At 63.6% G+C, this 15,677-nt stretch overlaps 1 protein-coding gene across 9 annotated transcripts; it reads right to left on the bottom strand.

Moving 5' to 3' along the window:
- Window positions 1–3,410: 3,410 nt before the first annotated feature.
- Window positions 3,411–13,055, bottom strand: ARFGAP1 (ARF GTPase activating protein 1). 9 transcript variants are annotated; one of them, XM_077756848.1, is made up of 13 exons: window positions 12,910–13,055; window positions 12,403–12,512; window positions 11,988–12,159; window positions 11,480–11,580; window positions 10,572–10,658; window positions 9,999–10,095; window positions 8,557–8,613; window positions 7,456–7,488; window positions 6,557–6,586; window positions 5,700–5,756; window positions 5,217–5,276; window positions 4,684–4,754; window positions 3,411–4,010 (listed from the first exon to the last, which is right to left on the bottom strand). In XM_077756848.1, the coding sequence occupies exons 1-13, from the start codon at window positions 12,967–12,969 to the stop codon at window positions 3,674–3,676; spliced, it is 1,272 nt and encodes a 423-aa protein (XP_077612974.1). In that variant the 5' UTR covers window positions 12,970–13,055; the 3' UTR covers window positions 3,411–3,673. The 9 variants fall into 9 exon arrangements, with proteins under 9 accessions (XP_077612974.1, XP_077612972.1, XP_077612977.1 ...); XM_077756846.1 differs by having other exon boundaries at window positions 4,684–4,760; window positions 12,910–13,050; XM_077756851.1 differs by lacking the exon at window positions 5,217–5,276 and having other exon boundaries at window positions 4,684–4,760.
- Between the last annotated feature and the right edge of the window lie 2,622 nt (window positions 13,056–15,677).

The raw sequence follows: 15,677 nt of genomic DNA, 5'->3' as shown, positions 1-15,677 counted from the left end.
CGTAGAGTCCCAGTGTGTAGGACCCCATCACCGCAGGGCAGGGGTCCCACAGGGGTGGGGGAGGGTACAGCAGCCAGACGCCTTTATCCCGCACTCCACAGGGTCTGCCCCCAAGCGGGGCTCATGGGGGAGGCACCTCAGGGACAAGGCCACCCCATGGGGCCCTGGGCACCAGGCTAGGGATGATGGGCATGGGTGCCTCTGGCAGGCTGGCAGGGCCGGGTGGGGGGCGGGCCAGCCCCCACATTCTCCCTACTCCTCCAGAATGGGCCCCAGCGCCCAGGCACACCCACACTGGCCCCTTCCCAGAAACCTCTGCTGCCCCACTGGCCTCGCTACAGCCCTCCGAGGGCCCCAAGGGCCAGCCAAGCACAGCCCCTCCCTTCCAGTGTGGACAGCCCAGGACCAGTGCTTGCGCAGGGACGCAGACCAGACCCCACCTCACCCCTGCCTGACGCGGGACCGTCCCCACCAGGTAGCTGACGGGTGAGCAGAGCCGACTAGCAGCTGGCGGTCAGGGGCTGGCGGCCGCTCTCCGTCCAGCTTGCTGAGACAGAGGCACTTTGGTGGGGGGGGAGGCACAGCTTGGGGCTCCTGGGCGGGGAGGCCGTGGTCTGAGACCTGGTAGGCACTGCAGGCTGGGAGCATTTGGGGGGGGAAGGGCGGGGGCTAGATGCTGCTTGGGGGGGGGCTCGCCCTACTTCATGGGGGCTCATCCTCTCCCTGAACTCCTGGCTTCGGGGAGGACCCTGCAGGAGCCAGCCAGCACCACGGCCTCACGCCGGCTGCCCTGCCGGCCCCGAACCGGGGACACCGCAGGTGCTGGGGGCCTTGGTCCAGGAAAGCCAGGCAGCTGTGTGCCCCTCTCCCCCGTCCCGACTGCAGGGTGGGCCCAGCTGCAGTCAGTACCCTGTGGCCAGGGCAGGCCTCCGACCCTGGGCCACACGGAGCTGACAGCCTGGGAACCACCTGTGCCTGAGGACCCAAGGCTGGACAGGACACTGCGGGGCTGAAGGCTATGGCCCCCTGGGAGCTGGCCCTGCTCGGTCCTGGGACCCACACCCTAGCCAAGCCCTGCACACCTCAGGGGGGCCCACAGCCGTGGACAACTGTGCCCTGAACCTACCATGTCTGTCCAGGGCTCATGGGCCCTCGGGACACGTCTGCACTCACACACACCCCATCGAGGCACGACCCTGCACACACACACAAGCGGGTCAGCTCCTCAGTGCCCTTGGCTGGACCCTGTCCACCCCTCACCCAAGTGCCTGCCCTGGAGTCCTGCGCAGGACTGTGACACCCCTGAAGCCCCCCAAACCCGTGGGCAGTAGCCAGGGCTGCCCAGGGCCACTGAGAGAGGACAGGGCAGTACCAGATGCTGGCCCCCTGCTGAGCAGAGTCCTGTCACCCGTCCAGAAACAGCACGGCAGCCAGCCTCCGGGCGGGCACGTCACCCCCATCATGGGCCCCCACTCCACACGCAGAGGTCTTCCTGCAGTCCTGACCTCGGGGGAAACTGAGCCCTGACATCCATCTTCAGTGGTGTGGGGGCCGGGCCATCCCCGACTGTATCCAGTGGGTCAGACGCAGCAGACACACCAGCGGGCAGGGCCCCCACCGCCCAGTCCCCCTGACCCAGACGGCCCCCGGGAAGGCCGCGGCTCCAGGTGTGAGGGGTCAGGGCTCGCAGGCCCGGAGGCCCGCCAGGCAGCTGAACTGGACGACCTCAGAGCGGTGCCCGTGATGCCGCCGGCCATGCGGGGGGTCAGAGGGCGGGGAGCCGGGGGCCCGGCCCCCACGCGCACCTGCGCGTCCATCCTAGCGCCTTCCCTGAGACGTCGGCAGCAGGCTGTGGAGCCAACCAGGCCTCAGCTGGCAGTGTCCTGCCGGTGCCCGGCCGGCCTGGCGTCCTGTACCGGTACCAGGGTGGGGGGCAGAGGGCAGCTTCACGGCCACAGGCCCCATCGCTCACCAGGCTGGCCTGGGGGCAGAAGGGCTGGCCACCAGCCCAGGTGGGGGAGGCCCACTGCGATTCAGCCGAGAACTGACCCCAGGACTGCCCCACGTCCCCTCAGGCCCCGTGCCTCCTGGCTTCACCCAGACCTGCCTTCCCACCTGGGCCCCACTGCCCTCTGCCCTGGACAGGATGACGCACGGACCACCACCCAGGAAGAAAGCTCCAGTTCTGGAAAGTCTGCTTGGCATCCCCTGGCTATGCCTCCCTCTGGCCCCATTTCCCGTAGGGGCTTCAAGATGAAGGCACAGACGGCGAGCAAGCAGCTTTAGGCCATTTCTACCTGCAGCCAGGTGCGCTGCCGTGGGCCCGGGTCCCAGGCTGACACCCACTGAAGACCTTCCTGCCCCCCCGCTCTGCAAGCACACACTGGAAGTGGCCTCTGGGGCTCTCACCCAGATAACTCTGCGTTCCCACGTGCCAGCGACCCCTGCACAGGAGAGCACCAGACCGCCGCTCCCGCCCTCAGCCAGCAGGGCCGGCGGCCCCGGGACCCCCCCCCCGCACAGCACCAAGGGCATCAGCCTGTCACTGAGGGTCTTGGGCCACTGCACCCCAGCACCACCAGAGGCTTGAGGGGACGCCCTCTCTGGCGGGACACATCTAATATCTGAACGCAGGTCTAACTACCGCAGCTGGGGGGAGGGGACAGTCTCACTGCGGCAAACAGCCACATAAAGATCAGGAGGCGGGTGTGGGGACAGAGGAAGAACCACAGCTTTGGGTCACATGTCAACGTGTCAGACTGGCGGGGGAAGAGCACCCCGTTAGTGCTAGGCCGTGACCACGGAGACGGGGGGACACGTGGTAGCTGCCAGCCAGGTGGGCTCCGGGTGGACAAGGTGACACAAAGGACCCCGCAGGCCAGGCTGCGGGAGGCCAGACACAGGCAGGACACTGCCGCGCGCACAGTACGTGCTGGCAGGGACGGGGCGCTGGCGGCCCAGCCCGATGAGAACCCCTGCTCGCTGCAGACCACCGGGGAGGCCCGGACACCCTGCTTCTGACCGTGAAGACAAACCCGGGCCAGGGCTGTGCTGCCCCTCCACGAGGCCCGGGAAGGGCAACCCAGCCCCCTGTCACGCACCCCCAGACGGGACGGTGCTGGCCTCCCTGCCGCTGCTTTCGAGCGCTTTCTCGGCCGTCTGGGCCACCCCAGGAGTGCGGCCCGGGGCTGGTGTACGTGGCCGCGCACGGAGGCCTGGACGAACGATATGGGAAAGACGGACAGGCGGTGACCGAAGGCCAGGAGGGTGAGGTGGGCAGACGGCAGCGCCAGCCCTGGCGTCCCCTCTGCGAAGCCGGGGCGGGTTCCCCGGCAGAAGCCCCTCCTAGAAGAGGCTCAGACTGAGGCGCTTCAGAGCAGGCACACCCCGCGTCACGACGCTGCACGGGCTGCAGAGCGGCCACTCGGGAGGGTTTATTAGAGAGGGCGCTCCGGGAGCGATGGCGCCGCCTGCCTCCTACGGGAGCGGGGACCCTGCCCCCCTCGCCGCCCGGCCACCACGGGAGGGCCAGAGCCCAAGGGAGCGGGCAGCAGCGCCCGCGGCTCCCACCCAAGGAGCCATCTTCGTGCCACAGCCGGCCTCTTGGGTCGAACGGAAGGAGACGGGAGGACGGGAGGGCCACGCGGCTGCGGGCGCCGGTGCGCAGCGCGGCCTACCAGTCCTGGTCGCCCCAGCCCTCATCCACGGGAGCCGCCGGCGCCGCTGCCTTCTTGGCCTTGGCTCTGCCCTCCCCGCTGCCCCCCCAGGCCTCCCCGAGGTCGCTGTTGTCGCTGTTCCTGTTAGTAGACGCGGAGCCCGAGCCCCACACGTCCCAGCTGTCCGAGCTCCTCTTCTCGGCCGAGGCGTCCGCGCACGTCCAGCTGTCGCTGCTCGGGGACCTGTGGCCCCTGGCAGGGTCGGCACTCCCGAAAGTCTCCCAGAAGCTCTGGTCGACGGTGTTCTGGGGGTTGTCCCCGCCGCTGCTCCGGTAGCTCTGGCCCTCCGGGGGCCTTGGGGAAAGAGAGGGAGGCTGAGGGCCGGTCGGAGCCGCCTGGGCCTCCCCGAGATGGGGCTCAGGGCCCGGAGCCAACGCCCACACCAGGCACGGGGCAGCTCTGCCTTGGAGCCGGGGGCGTGGAAACCTCTGGAAGGACTCAAGTGGGCCTCCTGCGGCCAGAACCCAGCTCAGTCAGTCACACCCCCACAAGGAAGGTGTCCTGAAGTTAAGAGGTACAACGGGGACGTCCCCACGACCGAGGGAACGAGGAGACGGAGCGCTCAAGCCTCTCCACACGGTCCAGGCAGAGGGCACCACCACCGAGCCCCCGGTGCAGTCACACTGCCTGAACCTCCAGGCGGCGTCCGGAACACGTGCGGGGCGTGTTCTCCGCAGCTGGGCCCCAGCGGACAGTGAGTGAGGGGACAGCGTCCACCCACTGCACCCGACGCCGTGCGCCAGGGCTCAGCGCCCACCTCCAGGCGGAGCCTCTGCGCCTGTCCCTCGGGGGCCCGGCTGCAGCCGCACTGCCCGCAGGGGCCACATCAGGAGGTCGGGCTTCCAGCCGGCCTTCCTGTGCCCCTAGAGTTCTGGGGGCGATGTGCACCCCCCCAAGACCTTGCAGGAAGACACCCAGGGGAAAGGGGCCCCTGCCTTCAAGACGGGGGACGGGGGAAGCAGCGCACCTGTCCGAGGGCTCCTCTGCTCTCCCAGAGAAAAAGGTGGTGACGTCCCGCCAGCCCCTACTGCCAGCGCCCTGGACCTGGGAGGGACGGAAGCAGCAGGTGAGCAGGGGTCCTCGGCCTTTCCCTCCAAGTCCCCGAGAGGCTCAGAGCAAGCGGCATGCCAGGGCTCGGGCCCCACAGTCCCACACGTGCCCCCAGGGACGCCCGCGGGCACAGGCTCCCCAGTGCTCAGCAGCTCCAGGAGACGGCGAGCGGGCGAAGGCCCCTGCGGGCCCCCGGGAGAGTCAAGGAGATGGGCACTCACCAGGGAAAGGGCAGCGGCAGCGAAAGGGCAGAAGAAAAAGAAGCAACGGGTCAGTGGGCGGGACAGAAGCCGCGTCCGGCTGTCTCCACAGTCCGTGGCGGCCGGCACCGCAGCGCCCATCTGACGCTCCTCTGGCGCCAGCGGGCACTCAGCCCCTTCCACACTCAGTGCCGGCTGCCCTGGACTGTGGAGACTGGCTTCTGGCGGCGCCCAGCGGGGCCTGCCCTACCTTGGATGCCAACTGAGAGACCCCACTGGATACATCATCAAAAATCTTTCCCTCCTTCACCTGCGTGGGTTAAAACAGCACTTTTAATGGAGCGGCAGGAGCCGCACGGTCGCCCCTTTCTGACAAAGGACTGATGCAAACTGAAGGGCACTGTGGCAGCAGCTGCGTGTGACCCTGTCTCGCCCCTGGGCGGCCCCCTCCCCAGACATGAGGGCACCAGGGCCGCCAACTCCAGCCCAGGCTGGCTTAACGCAGCGCCCTCCTCGGGTTGGGGGGGGGGGCTGTGTCACCCACAACCTCCTGAAGACAGGCCGACACTGCCTCCGAAGTTCCCAGCCCACGAGAGCTTCCCACGGTCAGGCGGGTCCCCACAGGAGGGCAGTACTCGCGCCCCGAGGACCAGAGTCAGAGCTGCGGGACGAAGCCCCCCTGGACAAGGGCCCACTGGGGGTGGGGGTACGCGCTCGGCCAGGGGCCCGTTACCTTCTCCTGGGCGGGTTTGAGGACGTTCTCATTCAGACTGTGGCCCAGCTCCGAGGCCTGTAAGAACGGGGGGGGACGTCTGGTGAGCTCCCCCGGCAGCATGCCGCCCGGGGCACAGGTCGGCACGGCGGCCACGAGCCTCGGGACAGAGGGCAGGCGGGAGATGGCCCGGCAGCACACAGACGCCGCCTGCTCCCGGCAGCTGCGGCATGCTGGCTGTGGGGTCCCCAGGGACCACGGCCCCCCCCGCCCCGCGCCAGAGGGGAGAGGCTCAGAGGGGTGGGAAGTCCTCAGGAGCCCGCCCCAGCCAGTGGCCGCACAGTGTTCCCGCCAGAGCCCCTGAATCCTGGCCTGTGAAGACCACATGCTGGCTGCGGGTCCCCCGCTACCCTCTCCACTGGGACGCAGGCAGGTGCACCCAGTCACCAGAGGGGATGTAACCCCACCTGGCCTGCAGAGGGCACGCGGCTCAGAGGAAGGGGCGGGGCCAGAGGAGCCAAGGCGGGCGGCAGGCAGGGGCAACGGGGCCGAGCAGCAGCCTCGTGCACGGGGCAGCCACGTGGGTGTCAGCAACCCCGCCGCCAGGACTCGCTCCTTCCAGTGACTTGGCTGGAGGTGATCGAGCCGGGAAATGAAAATCCTGCCAAGCAGCGCCTGGCGCCCCGGCAGCAGCAGCGTCCCTGGTTCCGGACTCTGGAGGCCACACAAGGCCACACAGGCCCCGCGGGCTGGCGAGCAGCGCCCAGGGCACACACAGCTAAGCGAGCACACGGGACCGGCCAGGCCAGCTCAGGGCAAAGCGGGTGATGAGCGCAGATGGGGGGGGGGGGCATGCACGAGACGGACTCGGGCCTTACCGGCTCTGACTGCTGCTTGGAGCCCCAGAACTTTACCCAGACAGCAAGGGAGCGGGTTGGGGGGCAGGGGCAGTGGGGGAGAGAGAGAGAGAGAGAACGCGCGCGGGCGGAAGGAGCATTTGGCATCGACTAGGAAGCACATCCAGACATGTTAATAGCCTCGTGTTCGCACGGCATCACCCCAGCAGGTACCCCAAAAGTGACTTCAAGTGCCCGCTTACTGCCACCAGACCTCACTGCTTTCCACTCCCAACACGCAACTCGCGGAACCCCAGAAGCAAGCGAGTCAGGAGCCCGGGAGGGGGCTGGGTGAGCAGTCACCCTCGGGCAGACCCGCCTGAAAGGCCACCACCCTCCCACTGGGACCGCCTCTGGGACTACTGCCCCTGTGCAGTGCTGACCCCCAGCGTTGGAGACGGGCGTCCCGGAGCTCCAGCACCCCCTGGGGACTGCGAGGGCTACCAACCAAATCTGAAGGGCAAGGGCAAGGCCCAAGGCCCCCAAACCACCACCCATGAACGAGAGAAGGCACTCACCGGGGAAGGAGGAGGGCTGTTTCCGCAGAACCCAGATCCACCACCCCAGCCTGCGTGCGGCCACCCCCCCACAACGCCCAGCTTCCCTCCGCCAACCGCGCGGGGCCCCTGGCTGTGCAGGGGTCTGCAGGGCAGAGGGGGCGCAGACCCCACGCAGATGCAGCTTCTTACCCCATCTGCACATGGACGTGGGAGCCTGGGCTAAGAGCCCATGAGCACAAGCCCTGCAATCTGAGGGGCACATGGAATCGTCCCCTCCCCCAAGCACGTGGCCCAAGGAGGGCAGACTAGGCAGCATCCAAACACCGACAGGACGTCAAACTAGGAATTTTAACAGCGCAGCACAGAAGCTTCCTTTGTTACCTTCTGACTTGCCTGCGATCCAAATTTCGTTGCCTGAAAAGAAAAACGGACACAGCTTTGGATCTGCTGTCCTGACGCCGGACCTCAGGGCTCATAGTTCAGGCCTAAGCCTGTCTCCTGGCAGCCACCCACTGGGGCATGGGGCCAGCTCCCTGCTGGAGGGGGGCCATCAGGGGAGGGACACCCACAGAGCACACGGGCCCAGGGAGCAGGCCCTCCGGTAGGCGGCGGCCACCCCAGCCTCGTCACCTAGGGGCTTTCCCATGGCCCGGACCACGGCTGCCCACTTGGCACCCAGGGCAGGGAGTCACATAGCTGCACCCCCAACCACTAAGGAAGACTCCAGCTGAAAGGCACCTGCACCCCTGTGCTGCGTCCTCCAGAGACAAGGCCGCGGAAACCACCAGCAGAGGCCGAAGCGCCAGGGCAACAGGGCCTGGGCCCCTCAATGCTGAGTCCCTCCCAGGCAGGGCGGGCCGGATGCAGAGCACACTGGCCCATGGGGACCACTGAGAAGTGTCCACTGGACTTCACTCCAGTCCAGAGCCTGCCTGGGGCTCTCCCTTCTCGGGGTCACCCTCCGCAGCACGGCCGCACTGGCCGGGGAACCTGCTGGACCCCACCCACAGCCTCCCCTCCAGGCTGACACCCCCACAGAGGTTTCTGGGCTGTTCTTGAGCACATGCCCACTCTCCACGTGTCCTGACAAGATCCCCAAATGTGTCACTTGGGCAGAGGAGCAGACGAGGCTGAGGAAAGTCGGCCTGCACAAACTCCGCTGTGCCCAGCAGCAGAAACCGAAAGCTGGCAGGGCCACTCAGCCTGCAGGGGTCACACGCGCCCCCACCTCAAGACGGCACGGTCTCTTCTAGAGCCGCTGGCCCTCTGTAAACAGCGCCTCCCTGACACAGAGCAGAGAACAGTGTGTCCCTGAGGTCTGCGGGGGCCTCAGGGGTCCAGGCCAATGGCGCACGGCCTGGGCCCGGCGGGGAGCCCTGGGCCTGGGAATGCCCTCCCACCGCCAGTTAGAGCCCCTTCAAACCCTTCTGCACTCCCAGAGCCCAGAGCGGCACAGCCTGCGGGGTCCCAAGGGCTACTCACACCCTCCTTGGCAGCCGAGGCAAACTTGCTGGCTCCAGTGGTGAAACTGCTCCAGCCCTGAAAGGAGAGGCTGCGGTGAGGGTCCGCCTGGCGGCGCCCCCATCAGCCACGCTGTCCACCTCTCAGCAGAGGAGCTGACCAGGAAGGCCACCCCCACAGGGCCCGTCCGTCAGGTTGCAGCCCCACCTCCACGAAGAACGGGGGTTCCTGCCGTGGGCACACCTGGATGCCATGCACTGGACGGTGCCCGGGTCCCTGCAGCGCTGCCTGGGCCCTGACCGCCCAGACCTGCGTCTCGAGCAAGCGCCTGTGCTTTCCTTTGCTCTCCGCCCCATCAGGTCCCCTCAAAGGGGCAGAGGCCCAGCACCCGGTCTGCAAACAGACCTGTTCTCTTTGTCTGAATTCGAGGCTTCCCCCTGAACCTCCAAAACCAACTGAAGCTATTTAAAAATACAAACGTCTCACTTGAACCTCAAACTACCAACAGCCTCTCCCCCCGAAAGGAGGAGACAAACGAGTTCAGCTTCTTGTGCGCGAACTAAAACGCAGGCAGAGGGGACGTGGAAACGCCAACGTGCCCTGTGCGGGTGGGAGGCTGTGTTTTCGCAGAGGAACCCTGGAGGCGTGCCTTTTGGCCCCAGAGCAGCGACCTCGGCTGCCTGGTGGCCTGGGAGGCCTTCGCCAGGCTGCCACAGCTCGGGGCTCTGCGCACACCGTAACTTCTGAGAAGGTCTGTCCCTCTTGGGAACGACACATATTTGCAGTTAACGGGGCGCGTGCAGGGGCACCAGGCAAAGCTGCCGCCGCACCGAGGACTTGGGACCCTAAAGGGACGGCTGGAACGTGGCCGGCCACCCGTGGGCCTTTCTGTGCCTCCTGCCACACACGCTCAGCAAGGACGGTCCCAGTTTGCAGCTGTCACGTGTGACAGCACTGCGTCCCCCAGTGCCCGAGGAACCTGTCCTGACAGCATGAACGATGTCTCCGATGACACGCTGCCGTCAGCCGCCCTGGCCACACCCCCGGGGGCTCGCAGCACAAGAGACCCGCTGCGATGACTGAAAAGCGTCTAGAAACACAGTAAGTTTCCCCGGAAAATGATGGTTGGCCCTGAAGGGGCTGAGGGCAGGCAGAGACAAGAGCTCGGGGCAGCGGGCACACTTCCGAGGAAGCCGGAGCCCACAGGGCTGGGCTGCCCCGTGCCCAGCGTGCTGCCAGGACGAGGGGGGGAGGGCACCACACAGGAAGTCGTGCTCTGAGGAAACACGCCTGGTTAACTAGAAACGAGTATCCCGTAGTCACAGCGAGGAAAGCTCTCCACGCGTGGGGACCTGAACGCACCACCCGGATGAACCTGGCTGTAAAGAAAACCAGTGAAGGAAGGGGCGAGGCCTCCCGGAGACAGTGGGCCAAGGGTCCCCAGGGCAGGACGCGGTCCTCACCGAGCACAGGGACGACACGGCGCTGCTGAGGAAGTCGTCTTCCCTCTTCGGAGGCGGCACCGTGTTCCCAAACCCGACGTAGCGGTTCTCCTGGGCCCTGACAGGGAGACAGCCACAGCCCACCGCTCTCAACAGTCTCCGGACAAGAGGTGCCCAGCTCCCAGACAGAGGCGGGGGGACCCCGGAGGACGTGTGTCTGCAGCAAGGGGGGCCCGTGGGGCAGGCTGTCCTCTGCTCTCTGAAAAAGACCCTCTGGCTGCCTTCAGCCAGGGACCCTGGCCAGACCCACGCCAACAGCTGGTTTCAGCAAGAAGCGTTGAAACGATTTAATCCGATGGCTCCAGCGACAAAAACTCGTTCACCAATCAGGCTGTATTCTTTCCTCTTTCTAAACAGTAAGCTCTCTCTCCACTCAGAACTGCCCAGAACAGCCGTGGTCAGGACCTGGGACCGCGTGCGGACTCTGCACACAGATGGCAACAGGCCTAGCCCACGGCCAGAGGACAGTCCTGCCCCGAGGGACCCTACCCAGAGTCGTCCGGCCACCAAACCCCCTGCTGCCTGCGGACTCACCCCTGATAGGAGCCAAGGTCGCCATTCAGCCAGTCTTCAAACGCCTTGTCTGAGGAGCCGGTCGAGGTCTGTGGGTGGCCAGAGGCTCTGAAAAGGGAGAGTCAACGGTCAGTGAGGCCCAGAAAGACCGGGCAGCTGCCCGAGAGAAGCACGCAGGTGTCCGGGAGGTGCTGTCTCTGCACCGGGTCACACTGGGCTAAGAGGAGCAGCTGAGGCCAGCTGGCCTCCAGCCCTGTCCCAAAGGCGGCTCAGGCCGGGTGGCCGAAGCCAGCGACAGGCAAGCAGACACACTCTAGCCCCAGACAGGGTCGCAAAGGGACCCTGACAGCAGCTCTACGCCTGCCCATACTGGCAGGGAGGAGGCTCAGAGGCTGGGAGACAGAGGCTGAAGCAGGTACACCAGCCGTGGTCTGGGGACCTTGCGGGGGGTGGGGGGGAAGGGGCACTGGACGCCCACATGCAAACAGGGAGCCTTCTCTAGACTGGTCACCCCAGATCCACCGCCTGGGCCATGCAGGACACAGGATGCACCACAGGACCAGCCTGACCACAGCACAGCTGCACCCTGGGGACGCGGGCCACCCTCCGAGAGGATAAAGGACGAGAGCACCAACTAGGCCGCTTCCCAGAGAAGCACACGTGTCATGGGCACCCATCTGGAAGGGCCTGCACTGGACACACCCTTGAGAAACGGGAAGTACCACCTTCTACCTTAGGCACAACTTTATTGCTTACGCCTCTACTGAAAGCCTGCACTGCTTCAGCAACCCCCAGGTTCGCTCTCCCGCTGACTTTTGGGAGCTTCTCACAACATTACCACAACAGTGTGGGGATCCTGAGCTATGGCCAAGTTCAGGGCCAGGCCAAAAACAGCGCGGAGCCAGACAAGAGGCCAGAGGAGTAGCTACCGGTGGGCAGTGGACGCCAGCGCCTTAGGCTGGGGGGGGGTCCAGTTCTGGGCAGGCGAGGACTCTAGAGACCATTCTCTGCCTTCAGCCAGGGTGGCCACCTGCCAAGGGGACACTGGGATTAGAGAGCCTGGGGCTGTCAGGAGAGACCGGCTTCGAAATCCGCCCCGGCGTATCCTGCTCCCAGGCCCTCCGGGGCTCAGTGGCCGTGGGCTGGGGTCACTCTGCCACACGTCAACAGCAAGACTAACTGGGACCATGCTGACGGCAGCGAACAGTGCTGCTGGCGGGCCCTCGGTCAGCAGCTCCAAGCCCAAGCGACGTGCTTCCTTCAGCAGGCGTGGCCGGCCCGGGGCTGCCGGGCCACCACGTACAGGTGAGGGGACAGGCCTCTCCCCCAGAGGGCGGGAGGAAGGCCCATCCCTCACCCCCCGCCCCCCCTGCGTGGGCTGAGGCGGCCCTCGGGTCCCGCCCGCAGGAGAGCGCCCGGCTGGCCAGCCGCCCCCACCTTGTCCCGGAAGAGGGCCGCGGCCCTGCTGCTGTACTTCTCCTGCAGGGACCAGCACGGCTCATAGTCCTCCTGCGACTCCAGGAACTCTCGGAACTTAGCATTCCCGCCAACTTTCATCTTCTCGAGCTCCACATCCTTCCACTTGTCCATGGTGACAGAGCGCACGAAGCTGGAAACCAGGGCACAATCTAGTTAGCAGCACCGGGTATCCAAGAGCCCCCTCCTTGACCCCAAACAGGGCGTGAGCGTGACATTCATGCTTTCCCGTGATGGAAGGCCTGGCCGAGGTACCTCCGAGGGTGCAAAGAACCGCCAAGGTGGCAAATGTTAGCCCGTCACCCCGCACCCAACAGTGGGACTGTGGCTGAGGATCCCCGTGAAGCCTGGGACGCGGGGGGAGCAGGGCACTGACCTGAGGTGCACCCCGAGCCCACGGTGTTTCCCTGAGCACTCCAGGCAGATCCAGATGCCATAGGTCACACTCACCCACTGAGGGTTGAATGCTCCACACTCAAAACACACCTGCAGACAGGGCCACATGCAACTCACCCAGGTATTCGGGTCAGGGCCCAGGGACCCCAAGGGCCCAAAAGGTGCCCCTAAGAGGGAGCAGAGGAGAGGCTGACGCCTGGGTGGCTCAGTCGGTTGAGCGTCCGACTTTGGATCAGGTCATGATCTCCTGGGTTCGGGCCCCACATCGGGCTCTGTGCTGACAGCTCGGAACCTGGACCCTGCTTTAGATTCTGTGTCTCCCTCTCTCTCTGACCCTCCCCCGCTCATGCTCTGTTTCTTTCTGTCTCAATAATAAATTAAAAAAAAAAAAAAAAAGACCAACAGCAACAGGGAGAGCTCTGAAACTACAAGCTGCTTCCGAGAGGTCTGCTAACCCTCGAAGCACCAAGGCAAAGGAGACGCTCACATTGTTTTCATCCTGCACTCTGACTTCTTTGAGAACTTTCCTGGTTCTTGGGCTGGCCATGGTGCTGAAAGAAGAAAAACAAACTTTTAAAACTTACAAACAGGCTGCTTTACAAGAAAACCAATTAATGCAAAGACACTGTAACACTCAGCTTCAGAGAAATCCCGCTACGCTGCGCGGAAGCTACAGGGCAACACTGCTGCTCACTGCAGGCAGCACTGGGGCCACCTGCACGACGGCATCTGTCGTCCACGCTCTCAAGGGAAAACTGCAGCAGTCCGTGTTCTCCCAGGCCAGAGGCTACGCGATCATAAGAACGTAATTATTGGCCTCTGCTTTGCTCAAGTATCATGTACCACCAAGACTGCACAACCTACAGAACGTCCCGTCTTGAGATAGTCCCTATCGAGGGGTGGTCTTTACAAAATGTGCACAGGCTGGCTGCTACATCTGACTGCCTGCCCGAAGGCCAGCGCACCTGACTTGGGCCAATAACCACAGAAGACGGGAGTCCCAGGTTCTCTGCACGTTGCACCTCCCGTTCCCCAGCCTGGAGTGTGGGGCAGGGGTGGGAGCCCTAACTGATGTGTGGAGAGGCTGGCCTGTGGGGGGGTCTACAGGCAAGTCCTCTGTGGGGCCATCGTGATGGACGTGACAGGTGGCATGCTTCATGGGGACACTGCTGGGAACAAGAGCCACATAACTCAGGCTCAAGAGAAGAACCACTTCTGACTTTACAATTCCCTAGCTTTGACAAAGTTCAAGTTCAACCCCTGGCTGACTGAATTCACGAGCAGGACAACGACGCAGTAAGATTCGAGCCGGGAGCCGGCATTAGTGCTGGACATAAAACACTATGGTCCTGCACACACCACCATCACCCGCCTCTCCGCAGCCTGGCCAGCTTCGCTGCTGACCGTGTGGCTGCCGCCTTCTATCAACGTGCAGCTTACAACACAATCCAGAACGTTCTCTGCCCTGTACCTCACCTTTAACCTTAGCACACAGAAATAAGTCACGGACAAGAACCCCAACTCTCCACACAACCAAACTTTCTAAATCTGGAAGGCCACAAATTCGACGTTCACCAGTGCCCACTCTGAGGCTCGTTGAAGAAAGAAACGAATGGCTGTTCCCTATTTCCTATCGTTGACGGAAGCAAAACCCAGAGTTCACCCAAGGTTCCTCTGTGCTCTGCGGCTTTCTGTGCTGTGTGTCACAATCAAAAGCATCAGATCTGGAGGGCAAATACCTGAATCCATAATCTGGACCAGATTCACTTAAATGGGTACTTCAGTCACACTGAGCACCTAGGCCACAGCACGGCACAGACAGGTAAGAGCAGACACATAAGCACACGCACTTGAAGAGAGACAGCCTGCCGGGTCTGAGTTCACAAAGCCCCTCTGCACACATCTGTCTGTCTCCTGGCGGCCACCAGGGAAGCCCATGCAGGCTGGGGTGCGGGGCTGACATGCATCCCTGCCCAATCAGGTCTCCATACTGAGCCTTGTGCTCTTTCCAGAGGACTGTGCCTTCCCTCAGGGGTTCACATTCTGGTCAAGAGGGCATAGGCAAACAAAAGCGAGAACGGGACTGAACGTGCTCTGAATTGTAATTGTGTAAAATAAAATTAGGCAAAGCAAATGTTTGCAGAACTAGTAGAAAGGTAGCAAGCAGAACGTAAAAGACTTGACTTGGGTTTAAAAGGAACTCCCCTTGGTGACCCGATTGGAGGCGAGCACCCTTTAACCCTCTGAAATGCTAACTCTGATAGGTAAAAACACCTCCTAACTTTCAAAACTGTAAATACAGTTTGTCCTGAAAAATAACCCAAGACCTCGTTAACGCCTGAAATCAAGATGGTAAAACGTAGCTTTCTGCAAGTGGACATAACTTCAGTAAACGTTTAACCAAATGAGGACACTTTCTCTGGGTTTGTCAGATAAGCCATTTGCTGACTGGCAAAGCTGAGTCCTTAAGCGGGGACTGTCTCCACATCTGCCGTTACAAGGGATGGCTGAGGACGCGGTGCTCGGGCCCCAGGGCGGCTACACAGGTGACCGGGAGAAACAGAAAGCGCCGGAAGCAGCCAAGTGGAAGCAAAGACGATCTCTGAACCCCGGCCGGTAACGTCAGAGGTAAGCACCCCCGGGGCCGCCGTCACCGGCCGCTCCCGCACGACCCTAAGCAGACGTGGCAGAAGTGCTGCGCCCGCACTTGGCGGGCACGACTACTCCCTGACACGGGCCGTTCACCGGGGCAGACAGGACGCATCCGCTTCTACCTAAATCCACGCGAACCGAAAAGGGACGGGCTGCTTCTCCCTCCCCGCGGGGGTCGTCCACGGCCAAGGGGCGGGAGCACNGGATTGCAAGCGATTTTTTATTTGGTTTGTACTTGCTCCTTTCTGTGCATGTTGTGCTCTTTGTGCATATGCTTTATCCCTGTAACTGTTGGAATGACCACGTGCAAACATTGTCAGTGAGGTATAATGTGCAGTCAGTAACGGGTGCAGTTCAACCACTTGACAAGTGCATACCCCAGCGTAACCTCCACGGTCGGTTAAATCAGTTATGGAACATTCCCACCCAGGAAACCACTGTTTGCATTTCATCCTCACACCAGAGTTTCATCCGTCCCAGAATCTGTGTAAACACAGCCATGCGGTAAGTACGTTTCAAATGGCTTCTTTCAGTTAACATGTTTTGAGGGCCCACCCATGTAGTCGTGCGGGTCTGCCTCAGGGGTTTCATACGAGTGGGACC

The sequence above is a fragment of the Crocuta crocuta genome, unplaced genomic scaffold, assembly GCF_008692635.1.
Source record: "Crocuta crocuta isolate KB4526 unplaced genomic scaffold, BGI_CrCroc_1.0 scaffold613, whole genome shotgun sequence".
Taxonomy (NCBI): domain Eukaryota; kingdom Metazoa; phylum Chordata; class Mammalia; order Carnivora; family Hyaenidae; genus Crocuta; species Crocuta crocuta.
Note: the sequence above shows the minus strand (reverse complement) of the source record. Positions and strands in the feature narration are given on the sequence as shown.